General features: G+C 47.0%; 3 protein-coding genes across 5 annotated transcripts; all 3 read right to left on the bottom strand.

Annotated features, from left to right (window-relative positions):
* Positions 1-373: 373 nt before the first annotated feature.
* Positions 374-3,750, bottom strand: LOC135608541 (protein BIIDXI-like). 2 transcript variants are annotated; one of them, XM_065101564.1, is made up of 4 exons: positions 3,479-3,750; positions 2,082-2,246; positions 1,307-1,648; positions 374-1,218 (listed from the first exon to the last, which is right to left on the bottom strand). In XM_065101564.1, the coding sequence occupies exons 1-4, from the start codon at positions 3,717-3,719 to the stop codon at positions 623-625; spliced, it is 1,344 nt and encodes a 447-aa protein (XP_064957636.1). In that variant the 5' UTR covers positions 3,720-3,750; the 3' UTR covers positions 374-622. The 2 variants fall into 2 exon arrangements, with proteins under 2 accessions (XP_064957636.1, XP_064957637.1); XM_065101565.1 differs by lacking the exon at positions 3,479-3,750 and adding an exon at positions 2,338-2,352.
* Positions 3,751-7,763: 4,013 nt separating this feature from the next.
* On the bottom strand, positions 7,764-9,818 carry LOC135581417 (basic leucine zipper 2-like). 2 transcript variants are annotated; one of them, XM_065101562.1, is made up of 4 exons: positions 8,786-9,817; positions 8,593-8,683; positions 8,364-8,490; positions 7,764-8,165 (listed from the first exon to the last, which is right to left on the bottom strand). In XM_065101562.1, the coding sequence occupies exons 1-4, from the start codon at positions 9,268-9,270 to the stop codon at positions 8,038-8,040; spliced, it is 831 nt and encodes a 276-aa protein (XP_064957634.1). In that variant the 5' UTR covers positions 9,271-9,817; the 3' UTR covers positions 7,764-8,037. The 2 variants fall into 2 exon arrangements, with proteins under 2 accessions (XP_064957634.1, XP_064957635.1); XM_065101563.1 differs by having other exon boundaries at positions 8,034-8,165; positions 8,319-8,490; positions 8,786-9,818.
* A 1,592-nt stretch (positions 9,819-11,410) lies between these two features.
* On the bottom strand, positions 11,411-12,542 carry LOC135606619 (E3 ubiquitin-protein ligase ATL41-like). The gene has a single exon (XM_065097674.1). It carries the CDS (start codon positions 12,287-12,289, stop codon positions 11,627-11,629), a length of 663 nt encoding a protein of 220 aa, XP_064953746.1. The 5' UTR covers positions 12,290-12,542; the 3' UTR covers positions 11,411-11,626.
* Positions 12,543-16,633: the final 4,091 nt, after the last annotated feature.

The raw sequence follows: 16,633 nt of genomic DNA, 5'->3' as shown, positions 1-16,633 counted from the left end.
CACACATGATCAAAAGCTAAAAGATTAACAGAGAGAGAGAGATAACTACAGAGAAGAAAAAGATTCGCGTAGGAGGTCATGGTTTGTAATGTGGTATGCTGTAGTTCATGAGTGTATTACTTACTGATTGTACAACATTAGATGTATAGTTTAGTAGGACTTAAACCAAAGTGGAGCTCTACATGTCCCGTGTTATCCTTTATCTAAATAGACACATTAGACATATCGCATGATTCAGGCAGCCTGGTAGAAACAACCAATCAAATGGTCCAACAGACATGGGATTACCCTGTGCTCTGTTGCCATGGAGTTATGAAGGTCCAATTTATGAACACAGGACTCCATCGATGCCCAGGTTCGTGACACGATTCCACGAACAAAACCATTTCATATTATAATGGCTGCAAATATATAATGACATTACAGTTGGAAGAAATGGTTTCTCCAGACCTTCATACTATCCATAATAATACTATCATCAGTAAAAGCAAAACTAAGAAGCAGGTTGCAAACTTGTGCCCTTTGTGCTACCTCCAAAGACGTCGACTTCAGATAACCTCGCAGCATTGCACACGAAAACGTAGTAATTACCTCAAACACATGGCAGGAGAGCCTTTGGGCTTCAGGCCACAACCATAATGACTGCCACGACCAGACCTAGGAGAGACGCAATCCAACTGGACTTCACGGCCGGCGATCCGGAGATCCCCCACACCCTCACCTCGTCGACCACCGGCCCGCAGAGCGAACTCCGATCGTCGCTCCTCGTGTTGTAGTACACGCTGTAGAAGGCGATGCGCGTCCGCTCGGCCCGCGCCGTGAAGGTGATGTTGGCCGGCTGGTGGGTGGCGTTGCCCGTGGGCGAGTAGTGGAAGTTCTGCGCCTGGTCCCCGGCGAAGGCCATCACCGCCAGAGGCGTCTGGCACGAGTCGCCGGCGGCCCCTACCGTGAAGGTAAGGTTGTACTGCTTTTCAGGGGTGGTCTCCACCATCTGGGAGATGATCCCTTCCTTGCCGGATAACAGCTCGATGGCGCGCTTCCCCTGGGGGACGTCGAAGTGGTAGGAGTCGACGTAGCGCACGGCGCGGTTGGACTCAACCATCCAGCCGGAGAGGGCGGACGTCTCCTCGTCGAGGTTCGTGGGGAGGAGGACCCCGAGGCTCGCATTGGGGAACATCCATGGGCCTTCCTCGAAGTCGCCATTCACGACTGCGTTGTCTGCAACGTCGTGACCAAAGCACGATCACCCATCTATGCGCATACAGAGGCGTGCAGAAGGAAGCAGGGGAATCGGATCATACAGCACCTTCGGGTCGATCGGGAGTGAAGAGTTTCTTGATGGCGATGTTGTCGATGATGGGGCCGCAGGTGGGGTCGTCCTCCATGCCCGGGTTCTTGAAGCTGAGCTTCGACACCGCCCCGTCCTCGGCCTGCGCCTGGAACGCCCAGGCGTAGGCGTCCCACCCCTCGACGCTGTAGAGCGTCTGCAGGTCCACCGTCTGCGTCGCCGGCCACACCGACACGTTCAGCGACTCCAGCTGCGCGCACGTCCGCGCCGCGCTGAACGTCACCGCGTACGTCGACCCCTTCTCCAGCTGCAGCTCCTGCGATATTTCCGCGTCGTTCCCCAGCCGCACCGCGTGCACCCCTGCGTCCACATTGTCGACTCCACAGTCACCTCATTCACTGGTCATTCCAATAATAATATTGTAGACCGCAAGCTTGTGAAACAGAGACAGGATTCTCTAACACGACTGACACTGTGTCAGCGCGGAAAGGAAATCCTCAGGTTCAATTAAGAACTCAACTCGACAAGGAACGTGATCCCGCTTGGTGCCGTGTCTGACCTGATGATTCTATTGGCAATGCATGTCCTTATCTGTATAATGTTCTCGCATGAGAAGTGGAACTTAAGCTAATAAAGAGTGACGGCCATGGGAAAAGATGGATGCTTTAGGAACTCGAGAAAGGGAGTGGACCGGTGTCATAGGGAAAAAGGATTCGGAGCACTGTTCAGGGAAAACACTAAAAGCAGAGATGAGACCGGGCAAAAGAAACCAGGGGCACTGTAGCTCTGTTACCTTCGGGGACTATAAGTATCATGCCACCTTGCTTTTGCCCAGACTCCACCAGCTCCACCGTGCCATTGATGGTCCACCCGGGCAGGGAAGCGACTCCTTCCCCCAGGCCGCTACCGGAGGCCCCGCCTGCTGGCACCGTCTCGAAGGCCCCGTTGTTAACCAAACCTACAGTACGAGTGATCACAGCGTCATTATTCCCATCGAGATGAGTAAAAGCAAAGCAAAAACAAACACTCAAGGGCACAGGTTTATAGACACGAGCAACTATGGCCGTGAAAGAGGGCATCGGAAGCAGGTCCAACGTTTGTGACAGGAAGGGGCAGCCAAAGGCTGCTGCTCCATCTCCGTCGGCGTCTGATCCCTTCCCCTTTTCACACTGCTCGTAGTTCTAACCCAAACCTCGGGTCAATCGGCAACCAAGATAAAACAAGCAGGTAAGGTAGACATGTGCCAGCACATGGGCGATTGGGCCCCCCATTTCTCACGCGACCGCCGTGAGAGCTTCCCACTCCCGCACAGTGAATCGATTCATCTCACCATCAAAATCTTGTATGAGTATTTTGTTTGGTAGGGTGTTGATCTAGTGATATTATTACTCCACATAATTCCGTGGGATCATGCGGTCCCAATCTAATAATGAATGCACATGAAGGTAATAAGTTGGCGTAACACACGCGCGAGACAACGCAACACCCGAATTGATTTAGCATCAAAGGTACGGAAAAGCGAGAGGCAAAAGGAAAAGAGCACTGCTATGATTTCTGTACTAAATGGGATGATAGCGACGGAAGGTAGGAAGAGAAAGAGCTATCTAAAATATTTGTTGGGGGCGTCAACATAGTCTTCTGAAAGCAATCTGACCTGACCTGATGACTAGTTTAGTTCTAACACGATGTAGACAATCGATCTGATTAAGTAGACCCATATAGTTTCGTTCTAACTCTCGACCTCAGCGATCTTAGGATGCCGAGCACCTTTCACCGTGGACGCCGCGCTGTGGATTTCTACGGGGACTCTGATCGATTACGACACGCAAACTACTTCCATGTGGATGAAGCAGTCGGGAGTAGGGTTTAGGAGAGGCGTCTCCTTTCGCTGCCATGGTCGTTTTCGAGCTTTCCATCTCCGGGAGTCACTGTTATCATCTTTTTCTTCTAACGACTGACTCTAAAGGAATCCTGAGAAGAGGCTGCTTCCCGGCTCAGCAGAGTCTAGGAGAAAGAAGAAGCAACTCCAGAGCACAGATTATTCGTAAAAGAAACTAACAACATCAAAGAGCAGCATAAGACATAGCGATCTCACAAATGCTTCTCTAAGAATGCAAGAGGCAGGAGATGTTCCTTAACGGAAACCCCAAGAAAGAAGGCCCGATGTAGCGGAAGGCTAAGGAGGCGTACCATCTTCTAGTGCAGCTGCAGCACGCCGAGCGAAGAGGAGGAGGAGGAGGAGGGCACCGAGAGGAGGAAGCCAAGCGCGTTGAGTGGCAGAGCGAGCCATCTCCGACTCAGGAACAGGAGGCGAGCGAGTTCTTCCCCCCTTTCCCTCTTCCAAGGACACAGTCACACACGCTCTCAATGGGCCGTTTACCACTCCCTCCGCTTTTATCGCTGATTCCCTTTGTTTTGCTTTTGGCTCCATTCACACTATTTTATTGCTGGAAAAGCAAAAGCAGAGGCGTTAATTTTGCTTCATATCTTCCTGCTGTGTGTGTGTGTGTTTTTAATATTGAAAGCAGCAAACAGTAAGAACAGAGAGAGAGAGAGAGAGGAGTTATGGAGTGCACTGTTATCCTATCTTTCCGCGTTTTGCGTACTGAGTGCCCTCCGCTTTCTGACCGGCATCCATTCGAGGGTTGCTTTTGTTTTACTTTGTATAATTGTTTCTTAGCTTCTCATTTGGACAAAATGTCTCTGCTACACTTCATTTTAAGAAAGACTCAAACCCGTGACTAGCGTCTTGACATGTCAGTGATGCTTTTGAGAACATACGAAACATGTAAATGAGCCCATTTATCGACACCCTTTTGTTAGAAAGGCTGATCATGTCATCCAAGAACATACCGTCATGTCTCCGAGAGGATGCATGTGCTGATCATCAAAACAAAATGGGAATCAGATAATACTTTCAGTGTCAACACGTATAAATAATCTTTAAAAGCCCGTAATTAACTTAGTGATCGAGTACAAAGAAGAGGCATGTAAGTCTCTCTGCGTGTAGGTTAGGGGTGAAGGGTGCATAGCCCAATGGTCTAGCTTAATAAAAGCTCACACACGTAGATCATACATAGGTGCAGACTCTCTTCCTTTATGGGTTCCACGGGCAATAATGCTGCTGCGGTGGATTCCAACATCGTAAAGTCCACATGCTCCCTATACATCAAGTCATTTCATCAGCTCTGCAAAGTATTGAAAGTGGTAGTCATGGTGGCAGCTATTGGGCCCTTGTTGGCAATCTAATGGGCCTGGCCCAGTCTCTCTCTCTCTCTCTCTCTCTCTCTCTCTCCAGCTGCAGACTTGCACTGCCTAGGCATGCCTTCCTGTCAATCTGATCAACGTTCACCCCATGATAGTCTTATGATGCATTCTAATAACTATCCACATCCAAAGAATAAATACCTCTCAGATCTATTTTTGTCAAGAGGGTTAATAGTCGAGACATGTAAATTATGTGCCAATGGTGTTCTCATGTTACCATTCTACAGGACCAGAGTACGGACCTTTTTGTTTCGTTGTGGCTGATGAACCTCTCCATGGAGAGAAAAATGTAGCCATATTTTCTTCAAGGTAGAGAAGCAAGGCAGGTAGATGCACCATTTAATGGCATTGAGTACACCATTTTGAAGCAGCCACTCATATGTTTGTTTGCTTGTTTGTCTGTCTTCTCCTTCGGTAGTCATGTCGGTCCAGCCTTCTCAGCTTCTTGTCCGGATGAATGAACTCCATTAGGTTTTACGGCACTCACATTGCATCCTTTAACCTCTTTAGTGGAGCTTTGCCCTCTCCAGTAAAGTGATAGTCTGCCACTATACATCACACTGACGATCGAGTAAAAGAAAAGAACCCTAATTAATATCTTCTACATTGTCATATTGCTTGTACACTTCTTGTAGTGGTCTTCTCTTGAGTCCTCTCTACCACAAAGAAGTCGAAAAAAAAAGAAATGGCATGCATGGTTGCATCCCAGGATTCACAGCTTGAGGGTCCACACGCACAATGAAGTCAGGAGACAGCCTGAAGTCACAAGCAACTTCCTAGGCCTGTGACCGCACAAGAATGGCAGTGGATGAGCTGCATGTGGACGGTGGGTTCTCAAGTCTACGGCCGAATGCTGTCAAGGACGTCGGAAGAGAGCACAGATCCACCCACCCACCTAACATCGCCATGTGCTCGACCAAATGCCTCCTTTTTTCACTTGGTCGAGAGGGCAGGCATTCAGCGCAGATCCAACCATCCAACCAAAAGCAAACTTTATTTACCGTCTCACTAGTTATATCCCTCTCGGAGCCAATGCTGTCTTGCTTTCTCCTTTATTCTAGTGGATCTTCAAATGGTTCACCGGTAATGTAAGATATATGTACATCATAAAAGAGCCTTAAGTGTCATCATAAGTGTTCATCATCAAAAACCTCATGTTTGTCGGGTGCTTCAGTGACAAATGCTCTTCTTCTGAGTCATTTTTAGCGATTAATATTACTTTTGTTGCTAAAGGCTATCCTGTTTGGGTAGCCCATCTGAACTTGGATAATATGCATCTTCCCATCAAATCCATATCCCTCGGTTTCTGCCATGTTGTCGGCTTTCCTTTCCTGCTCTGTCCTGCCAACTCCCACGTAAATGTATTATATTTAAGACTTGCCCTGTTGATGATGCCACCTCCCTGTTCCTGTCCCCCTTCTCCACATTTGCTCCATACCTCACTTTATAGCTTAGCTGGAAAGTTCGCTTGATTTGATTAATGAGGCTCTCTGCCTGTGATCCAAGCAATTGAATCTATCTATTCATCTACCTCACTCACATGAGAGCAGTTGGTGCAGTGCCTTATTGTTTGTGGTGGCATTGAAGCCAATCCACAACCTACTGTTATATAAACCCCAATGTCATAGCAATCACCAACTCCTCATCTCATCGGCCTGACATCTCGTTCTTTTGCGCTCTCTTCTTCTCTTTCCCCTTTCCTCGGAATGGCGTCCATGACCGCTGATGGTTGGGAGAATTCCTTTGACGAGGATAACCTCGATGACATATACGTTCCCGAGATCGATGACACCCTTCTGATGAAGTGGTTGGATGAGTCTGCGGCCGAGGAGTTCGACGGTGACCGGGTCGAGACAGTAATCCGGTCGTTGGAAGACGAGATGGCATCTGGCGGTTTCATCACGGCGCCGGACCAGGCGATCCTTCATCCTGACGAGGACTGCGAGGACTGTGGCTTGGATGACATCCTCTGCGACCTCGACGGCCACGATTTCTCGAGATATGCCGTCGATGATTGCTTTAACTGGATGGAGATGGAGGCGGAGGTAGAGGTGATCACGTGCCCGGGCGGCTACGCCGGTGACTGGTACGTCGACCAGTGCATGCAGGGGGCGGCTGGCTGTGATGACTCGAAATGTTATTTTTCGTTTTACCACGGGGGTGGGGCCGTTTCGACGGAGCAGATCTACCATTCATTGTGGGAATGAACAGTTCGATGACGGAGCTGCGGTGACGCCGGTGGGTCCACCGGAGTTGAGTGGGTCACTTTTTTGTTTCCAGTGTATTTTTCAACCCGTGTAGGATTTTTTTTTTATGGTGTGTATAAATCCAGTATTTTGAAGGGTATTTTCTTATTACAGTAAAGGAAAATAGATGTTGGAGACAACGAGAGAGAGAGAGAGAGAGGGAGAGAGTGATTGACGCTATATACATATACATACCGTGTGTGTATATATATACACGTGGGTTCGTCGGTTTAGGTTAACAAGATAACGGAGGGGGAACACTGTAGCATCACTTGGAATGTACTAATACGGTTAATTAATTAAAACATGTATCGGAAATAAGACCTAATTATTTATATATGATAACTACGTACGATCAATTTAATTATATTTTATGTGAATAAATCTGATTATTTTAGTGATAACATCTATGAATAAAAAATAAAATAAATATAAAAAAGAGTAATTGAGAATTATAAATTCATCTCCAAAGTCTATCAATTAAGAATAATATAAAATATAATAAATATTTTTCAAATCAAATTAAGAAATATTATTTTAATATTCACTTAGTCTATAAAAAGGAAATAGAATATCGTAATGAATCATTAGAGAATGGATCAGTAAATTATACAATGATTATGTTTCGGATGATATGATTTTATCGTCTACATTCATTCATTCACCACATTAGTTTATTTTTTAAAAAGAATAAATCGCATAGTTTTTGAATTTTATATTTCTATTATCTTTTAGTTATCATATTTTTCATCACTTCAAATTTTCTATAGAAGAAAAAACCACTGTTCCATATCAATATACGTACACACCTTGATATTTATTCTTCGTTATGCTCACACCCAGTGAAGGCATCTTTATATTCATATATTTATTATCTATTTGCTACATTTCTTTGTCTTTCTACATTTGCTCCCACAAAATAGTGGGAATGAATATGAATAACCAAAGATTTGAGGAGCAAAATTAGAATAATCTATCGATTAATCGAACGAACACACAGATCTCCGGTTAATAAACACACAATGATGCCTTGGAACAATCACTTTCGGCAACGCACAAGTGCGCCACTGCAGCCCAAACATGCTCTGTTTCCTCTCAAATGGAGAGAGAGAGAGAGAGAGAGAGAGAGAGAGAGAGAGAGAATATGAAGATGAAAAAGAATACAACGTAAAAACCATGAATTCATATTTAATGAAAGCCACCACCTCGACTACTGCTGCTGCTGCGTACTCTCCGTCAGCTAAGCAGTTCTTTCTCTGTGCGCGCGGCAGATTCGGCGTCGGAAGCCGCCAATTTATCGAGATTCTGCTGATCGTAGATTCGTCGAAGTCTCTCGATCTCTTTCTTCAGGGCTTCTCGATGTGCTGCAGCATCTCACGAAAAACCTCATCCACTTCAAATCTTTGATTAAAATTGGCAAAGAAATGCATTCGTGTCGGCTTGTTTATTTGGTAGATCGGAACTTTTCGAGACTAAGAATAGAAGAGTAGCAATACAGCTCAAGAAATACTACCAACTTTGAGCTTAATTTAGTCTCAGCGCCGCTGTTGAGAAGCACTCACCATCCTTGAAGATCTTGTCCTGCGCTAGCGCTGCAATCCGCTGCTTGAGATGGCTGTTGCCCATCGTGAGAAGGGAGCGCTGGTGATCGAGGAAGGCGACGCGAGGAGACAGTGCTGATACTTCGGTCTTCGTTTGGACATCCCACACACAGTCGATTGTTAGCAAAAGCTGCAGTAGGTCTACTTCTACCGCAAAGATTTATTTATAGTTGAGAAGGTTTGTACGTGCCTGCAACGAAGACACGCTGCGCTCGAGCTCCGAGATGTACTGAAGCTTGCGCACTCGGGACCTCTGCGCCGACTGCCTGTTGGCGAGGATCCTAATTCCTCCATGCAAACATCAACACCACTTGGTTATGGCCAAATCGGAAATGTTGTTGTTGTTGCTCATTGCTAGCCGAATTACCAGATCTTGGCCTCACCTCTTCACCCTCTTCGGGTCGACAACCGACTCGGACTCAGCGCCTGCTTGCGCCGCCGTCGGCCCGGACGCTGCCTCTGGCTCCGTCTTGCACATGCTTTGCGCCTCCATCTGACCCGCAGCAGCCGGTTTGTCCTCGTTCATGCTGTCTTGATCCGACGACGACGATGGCGGCGCCGTCATCTCGTCGGAGAACATGGACATGAGCTGTTCGTCATCGAGGCGGTCGAAGCCTCCGCTCTCCTCCACGAGCGGGGCCTCCAGGAAGGCAACGGAATCGCTGGCGGAGCGGCGGTGATGGTTGCGTCGGGTGGCAGAGAAGTCGAGGAACTCGTCGGCCCAGGCCGGAGGGTGGGCCGGGAAGAAATGATGGGGGGCCAATGCGGCCGCAGGTGCGGGGTGGTGGGCGAAGTAAGGCCAGTTGTTGGACATGGTGTTAGGGACTTTGGGAGGGAGCTGCGCCGTTGTTCCCTCTGATCCCTGCATGTGTATGCAAACGCAGAGAGAGAGAGAGAGAGAGAGAGAGAGAGAGAGAGAGAGAGAGAGAGAGAGAAGCTTGAATTAAGCTGATCAGATTGCACAGCCAATGCTTGCTATCTTATGACATGGCAGATGCGCAGCTGCAGCATCATGCCCTGCATCCAAATTCATGGAAGGAGACACTTCCCTTGGTTACAATTGTCCTCTGTGACTCTCCCTCCCTCCCTCTCTCTCTCGCAGACATCTCTCGTCTTTAGCATGGTGGTGAAGGTGGTGGCCTGGCAGCTTAAGCTGGCGGTGGAAGGAGGAGGAGGAGGAGGGAGAGGGTCACATGACAAGGCATGAGGGAGACAGCTAGCAACAGCTGGGGTTGAGTACAGAGAGAGAGAGAGAGAGAGAGAGAGAGAGAGAGAGAAGAGAAGGGAGTTGGGATCAACGGTATCACAGGAAAGCCGCAGCAGCCGTTCGCATCAATCAAAGTGCAGGAATCAGCAACCACGTGCCGATGTGACCGAACCTCCCGTTGCCTCTCCCAATTCCAATTCGGCACACAGGTATCCACTCTCCATATAGTATGACCATCGAGCCTGCTATATAGTATATGACTCGCCAAGTCTAAGCTTTGAGACGCAGAAAGAGTTACGTGCTCGTCCACACGAAGACCAGAAAAAGGCCTTGATTGAACTATAAGTCGACTTCTGCTTTCGACTGTAACTTAACACGCGCTTGTCTGCCATGCATCCACTGTGGATGGTCACGTCATAGGCGTATGCAAGATACATGCTCGATCCAATAGATGGCGTTGCCTCTGCCGCGCATTTGGAGCACTAATGCACGTAAGCTATACGTATCTCATGATCGAAAAGGAGATGGCCAGTCCAATAATTTTGTGTTCCACAGGGTTGCGGATGAGCTGTTCAAGAATTATGAGAGAGAGAGAGAGAGAGAGAGAGAGAGAGGATATGTGCAGGCTAGTTATAGATGTGAATGATGTCTTGGCCACGAGCACTGTTGGCGTGCTCCCTCCGTCGTTGCTTTGTCGCAAAATTAATGTGCCTCTCACATGGTGGTGCTGTGCCTCTTCTCCTTTCCGAGCTCTACTTTCTTCCTCAACCTCAACCTCTTACGAGCTTCAGCTTATCCACACCAGAACTCGAAGCTTTTACCTCAACTTGCTGCTAAGGCTCCCATTAAGGCAGCGAGATGAGACCGGATGGGCATAAACATTTTGCTCGAGCATCAAAAAAACGTCTGACATGATCCTCATCATTAAACCTCAGGAATTAGCAGTGGTAAGGAGCCACGATGCTTAGATCACTCCGAAAGGTTTTCGAGGCGAGAGATTGCATATCACCGTCAATGCCCTTTCAGGATCGATGCAGGTATATACTTATCGATCATCAAAACCCATTCTGTGGCCTTATATTCTCCCCACATTATTAGGGACAAAAGGGAAGTAAAGAGGCAACGCAGAGGAAAGCAGCACTTGTTGTGAGGTTTACGTGGACGGATGATACACCAAGTTGCAATTTTTACCTGTCGCCCACGTCGCAGCGTTCAGGGAGCGAGAGCTTCAACATTGGTAGAAAGAGCGGGGCCCATGACGAGATAGGCCAGTCTTTGTCTTGTCCGGCGCATGCAGGGAAAGGGAGGAACCCAAATCCAATTATTTCTGTGCCTTCCTGCCTGCCTCTCTGGCCCTCAAATCTATTGATGCCATGGCCAAAACCAGAGCAGCTGGTGAGGAGCAACATGGAGATAGATGTTGGAAGGCAGAACCGTGGAGATGCCCAACATTTCTTTGGATCTCATTTGTGCTTTGGAGATGGATTTCAAAACATATCTACTACTCAGAACTAAATATATTTATTATCATATAATTATTGACAATATTCATTACGTTATTCACAATCTGACAAAAAATAATATTTGTTTAAGTATAAAAAAAATCATGACTATATAAGAGTCTCTTTTATGTATATGCTAGATTTTATCATTATCATTGGAGTGACCATTATAATCGTTGAGATCATCATCATCAGATTCATTATTAGAGCAAATTAGATCCAAATAAATTAATCTTCTTATTCATCACAGTCACGACTGGGTGTGATGAGTATTTCTACATAGTTTTTAGTCCTAATAATAAAGAATAGCATCATCATGCTATTAATATATTTGATATATTTTACGATATGACAGTGTTTACCTAAGTCACATGATTCAAACCAATGACTCAAACCTCATACGATCATACCACATAAGATGGAAAGATACTTAACCATGTTTTTAATGATTCCTGTGATGTTTCTGTACGAACCCCACTCCAAATCATCCAACCAGTATACATGTATAGCAATTCTCACTGTCTCTCCAAATCTTCCGTTGCTTCTCCTTGTGCTCGCCGCGTCGTTGACCTCTCTCGACTCAACATCCTCCTCACTGATGCACCCAGCCGCGACGACACCGAGCCCGCCTCCTTCGACCCCGGCGTCCCTTCCTGGGCACTCGTCGCAGCTCCCGACGACTCCCTCACCAGCGTTGCCGTGACCGGTGGCGGCTCCACCATCACGCGGCAGACCGGGCACGTCACGTGGGAAGCCAGCCACATGTCGATGCATCCCACGTGGAACAGGTGCTTGCAGTCGGGCAGCAGCCTGACCATCTCGCCTTCCTCCGCCGCGCCCAAGCACACAACGCACTCCGCGGCGCTGCCTTCCTCCTCGCTGCCGCTGCTCCTTCGGAACGGAAAGGCTGGCAGGGCGGCGATCGCGGAGGGGTCGAGCCCCACGGCGGGCGGAGGATCGTCTGCATCGGTGATGGCGGCACGGTCGCGGAGACGGTCGATGGCGGCGAGGCGGCGGCGAAGGACGTGGCGAAGGTAAAGGTGGAGGAAGACGATGACGGCCACGGCCAATGCCAGCAAAACAAGGGCGGTCGAGAGGATGGCGGTGCTGATGCTGTAGCTGTCCTGTTGCGGGTAGCCCGGCGGCATCCACCTGCCGGCCGGTGGGACGTAAGACATGGGCGGCTTGGCCCGGGGAGGGTTTGGTGGTTGCCTTGTGAGCGTGGAGGTCCGTCCGACTACTCCCTTCTCCGCTACTGCTATTTCTTCCGGAGGAGGACAGAAGAGATGTGTTGACTAACTTGTGCAGGAGACTTCAAATGCAGAGGATGATGTTATCACCATTGACCGAGGGATTGGGTAGCAGACAAGTCATCTTCGTTGTGGCTTTGGGTTGCTTGGAGGTCATTGCGAAGATAGTTCATGAGAGACCGAAATGTGTGAAAGGGAGAAGTGGGAGAACGACAAGTGAATCGGTATATTAGACTTTTGAGTGTCGGAAACGTTCGTGCTGACATATATGAATGAGATTTTCTTGTTTGCTGAGATGACTTTTCAAAAAGGACTAAAGCAGTGGTTTGAATCTAATATCATTTTACGTTATATATCTTATATTTACTTGTGAATGTTAGATTAAATTTTGGATTTGGTTTTGTTTTTTATCACAGATGTGGCCAAAGCTGACACATGAACAATATCTCGACATGGCTGACACATCAACTCTTTGTGTCTTGTATATACGTCATCTCGATGTCACATGATTGACAATTGGGACATTGTTATATCCCAAATTAGATGTGACACAATCGTGGTTAAGCTCAAAATAAATGTGTACTCGTTTCTCATAATAAGCTTCGATTATAGGAGTATCGGTCCGAGTCTATTATAAAATGACTCCCCGTACGATTCAACATTATTCAAAACAGTAACTGAATTATTCAAATATAAAACTAACTTAAGCTAGAATTATCGAAAACATATTCGTCTATTATGTTGATAATGGATCAAAGAGATATAAACTTGACTTATCGGATGAATTAGATGTCATACTTCAGACCTCTCTCGCGAGAGCCCCGAAGCACACCTTCGGATGGGGGTCAAATGATAGTGGATACATCATTAGCTAATCGTCATCTGACATATAACCGTCACATGGTGTCCAGAAAAGAAGGAAAAGACGAAGGTCACCCTCTACCCATCTGCCCATATGAGCAAGGTCCAAAGTAGCTGATTATGGATTGCCCCTCCTTTGTCACTCATGTGAAAAAAAGATCAAGGGGAGGCTTTTGGAGTTGGTTAGATATTACCTCTCCATAAAATATTATATGAAATATTTTGACCCTTTACGATAAGTATAAAAGCTCATCTTCAACACAATGAAATTGGAGGTTACCTTTTTTGACCACTTACATCTATACTCATATACTTCGGGTTATTAACTTATGTGTTGGAGCGATCAAGTCGGGAAACCTTGATATTCATGCATGTGGCACCTTGAACAACTTTGCACATATGGGTCAGGCCACATCGAACTAATTAGGGTGTACTTAATACCTTATTTTTGGCTATAGAAGGAGGGCCCAATATTATAGGAACAATCGTGCATTGACCGTTTTAATGAACACTCGAGTGAATAAGCTTTGCCCTTGACCTATAGTACATTCACTCAAGAGGGGGTAACAACTACCCTTTCTACATATTGGCATATCTGCTAGTCATAGGTGTCCAACAAGCCAATCACGTGAGTGATGGCACGTGTCACTTGATACAGAATCTTTTTGCTTATTATATTTTGGCGTATATCACTTTATAACTATTGCATAAATGTATACATATATTGTGATGTCCTTGGATTTGTGTAATGGGAATCGGATCGTGATGAGATCACGATAATGAGATCGATTCACCTTTAAACACATATCCTAAATAATCCCGGTTATAGGTTACTCGAGAGGGACATCGTGATAACCGGATAGACTGGTGTGCCGTATACCCGTTCATATGATGGATGCAGCTAGTCTCATAGTTGCTCATGTAGGGACACTAGGGATACAGTACAGGTGCTCATTGGAGAATGAGTTCACTGATTGATCCGCTTAAGGAATGCTGGATGGTTGATGATGTCTTATTGTCAGACAGCGATTCCGTAGTCCTAGTGGTGTATCTGGTCCTTAGACTTGAGACACTAAGGATGTCCTGTATGAGTGCTCCACTCTTTGATACCAGACTTATAGGTTTGGCTGTCCCAGATCTAGTACAACTGGTCATTGGGAGTGGTAGTCGACCTTACGAGGGCTATTGAGTGTCGATAAAGGATCATCCACTCTCGGCGTCATGAGAGGAATATCCCATATGTTATTGCTCAGACAAATCCCTGGCCAGGGTCATTCGGGTTGAGAGAGAAAGAGTTCTCCGGGAGAATCCGATTAGAGCGAGACTCGAGTAGAAACCGTATGGGTCTAACAACACCATGCTCGATATACGGTCTCTGGGATATTAGATGGATGAGGGATTATAAGTACACGGTAATTGCGGACAAATAGGTCCAATGGATTGGATTCCCCTGTATCGTCTAGGGACTACGGCGTAGTGGCCTAGTACTTCCGTAGTCGATGAGTCAAGTGAATTATTATAGAGATAATAATTCACTGAGTTAGAAGGAGTTCTGACGGGTATGTCTCACGACCAGCTCGATATTGGGCCTAGAGGGTCACACACATATGGTAGGCATTGCGATGAGTAAAGGTTCGGATATGAGATATCCGACGGAGCCCTTGTCTTATTGGATGCAGATCCAATACCCACTAGGGGAGGACCCATTAGGGTTTGACAGGGGACCTCTATAAATAGGAGGGATTCAGAGCCTCATAGGCTAGAGCCTTTGCTTACCTTTCCTATTCTCCTCTTCCTCTCCACCTCATATCAGGCCTGGAGTTTTTTTGAGGAGCGTCGTCACAACCCTGCTGTATGGATCACCGCTAGAGAGGAGGACGCTTGACCTCATTCACCCTCTCCTAAGGATCTGCAAGGAAACAGGGATATACGATCTCCCTAGGTAACACAACCTACTTTATACACAGTTTTAAGTTTCGCGGATTTTGCGCACCAATCTTCGTACGACGACGAACATCTCTTTGGGAATCGGAGATTTTGTTTTCTTGTTCTTCCGCTGCGCATGTGATGCCGCCCCATGATTTTCCAAACAGTGGTATCAAAGCCAGGTTGTTCGTGCGAATGATTGTTTTTGAACTGCGTGTGTTGTGTTTAGGAAGAATATTGATGTCAAAATCGTTGACGCAAAAGCGAGAAAGGGCAGCGACAGTTGCTGCCCTCGATCTGCGTGCGTGCAGTGCAGCCGAAGGCAGGCAACACAGCGCCGGCGCATGCACAAGCGCTGTGCCTGCAGCAGCCGGCCGGCGGCTTGCTTGCAGCAGGCTTGCTGCCGGCGGGGCTGGCAGCCCACGGGCAGAGGCGCTGTAGGGCAGCGGCGCCTGCCGCCGCTGCTCCCGCGGGCGAAACCCTCCCCCCAACAGGGGCGACCGCCTGGCGGGACAGCACCGCCTGCGGGCGTTGCCCCGCCGGTAGAACTGCCCGCGGAGGCGGCGACGCCTGCGGGGGCGCCCACCTGCAGCGGCAGCGCCCCGCCCCTCGCCGCACAGGCCGCCGCCAGCAGCAAAGGGCAGTAGGAAATTAGGGTTTTTTTAGGCAAAAGACAGTTTTGCCCCTCGGAATTTGAGAAATTCCAGTTTCTATCTTTTATCCAAATTATGAAAATACCCCTATAAATTTAGAAATTCCCTACATTTCCCTGATTTCAGAAAATATTAATTAATTAAAAGGTTTAGTTGATTATTATTTTTATTATTATCTAGTAGTCCTACATGATGATGATTATTTATACATGTGATGTATGATGTGTGGACGGATGATCATGGACCGTGTGATGTGTGTACTTATGATTATTATTATTGAGGTCTGCGAGCCTCCATTATATTTCTCATTTATTGTCGAGCCTGCGTGCCTATGATTAAGTTGTAATCACATGAGGAGGCGCAGCGGGAGCGTGGATGCGATAATGGGACCCACGAGACGGACGATCGTGATGCATGAAGATGCATCAAGATGTCGACGAAACCGATGAGGACGAGATGGACGATCACAGGGCATGGAGATGCACCGTTGCATACATAGATCTTGATGTGAGTGATTAGGCCTACTGGCTCGGGCCTAATCACATTAGGTTGTGGTCCATGATCATCTGGTGTAATTGATTATACACATACTAGATAAGTATATATATTTGCATGCGATGTATATATATATATATATATATATATATATATATATATATATATATATATATATATATATATTAAATATGTATATATGTGACATGTCATATTAGGAGACCAAATCTTAGAAACATCTCTCGATAATATTAAGTCGGTAAACGTGAGGCAATTAGATTGACCCACGTGGCCTTCCATCGTTATAAGTAGGAACCGATTCCCGGTGTAGATTGAG

Source organism: Musa acuminata, chromosome BXJ2-3, assembly GCF_036884655.1.
Source record: "Musa acuminata AAA Group cultivar baxijiao chromosome BXJ2-3, Cavendish_Baxijiao_AAA, whole genome shotgun sequence".
NCBI lineage: Eukaryota > Viridiplantae > Streptophyta > Magnoliopsida > Zingiberales > Musaceae > Musa > Musa acuminata.
The sequence above is the reverse complement of the archived record's forward strand: the minus strand, read 5'-3'. Positions and strand labels throughout refer to the sequence as shown.

Bases quoted from the DNA above. Each gene is read 5' to 3' on its own strand.
- LOC135608541 (XM_065101564.1), bottom strand. From the start codon at position 3,719: ATGGAGCCAAAAGCAAAACAAAGGGAATCAGCGATAAAAGCGGAGGGA. The intron at 1,649-2,081 runs GTAACAGAGCTA...ATGTGGACGCAG, and splicing joins GATACTTATAGTCCCCGAAG to GGGTGCACGCGGTGCGGCTG. The intron at 1,219-1,306 runs GTGCTGTATGAT...ACGACGTTGCAG, and splicing joins CACTCCCGATCGACCCGAAG to ACAACGCAGTCGTGAATGGC.
- LOC135581417 (XM_065101562.1), bottom strand. From the start codon at position 9,270: ATGCAGGGATCAGAGGGAACAACGGCGCAGCTCCCTCCCAAAGTCCCT. The intron at 8,684-8,785 runs GTGAGGCCAAGA...TGGAGGAATTAG, and splicing joins GACCCGAAGAGGGTGAAGAG to GATCCTCGCCAACAGGCAGT. The intron at 8,166-8,363 runs GTGAGTGCTTCT...GAGATGCTGCAG, and splicing joins GGACAAGATCTTCAAGGATG to CACATCGAGAAGCCCTGAAG.
- LOC135606619 (XM_065097674.1), bottom strand. From the start codon at position 12,289: ATGTCTTACGTCCCACCGGCCGGCAGGTGGATGCCGCCGGGCTACCCG.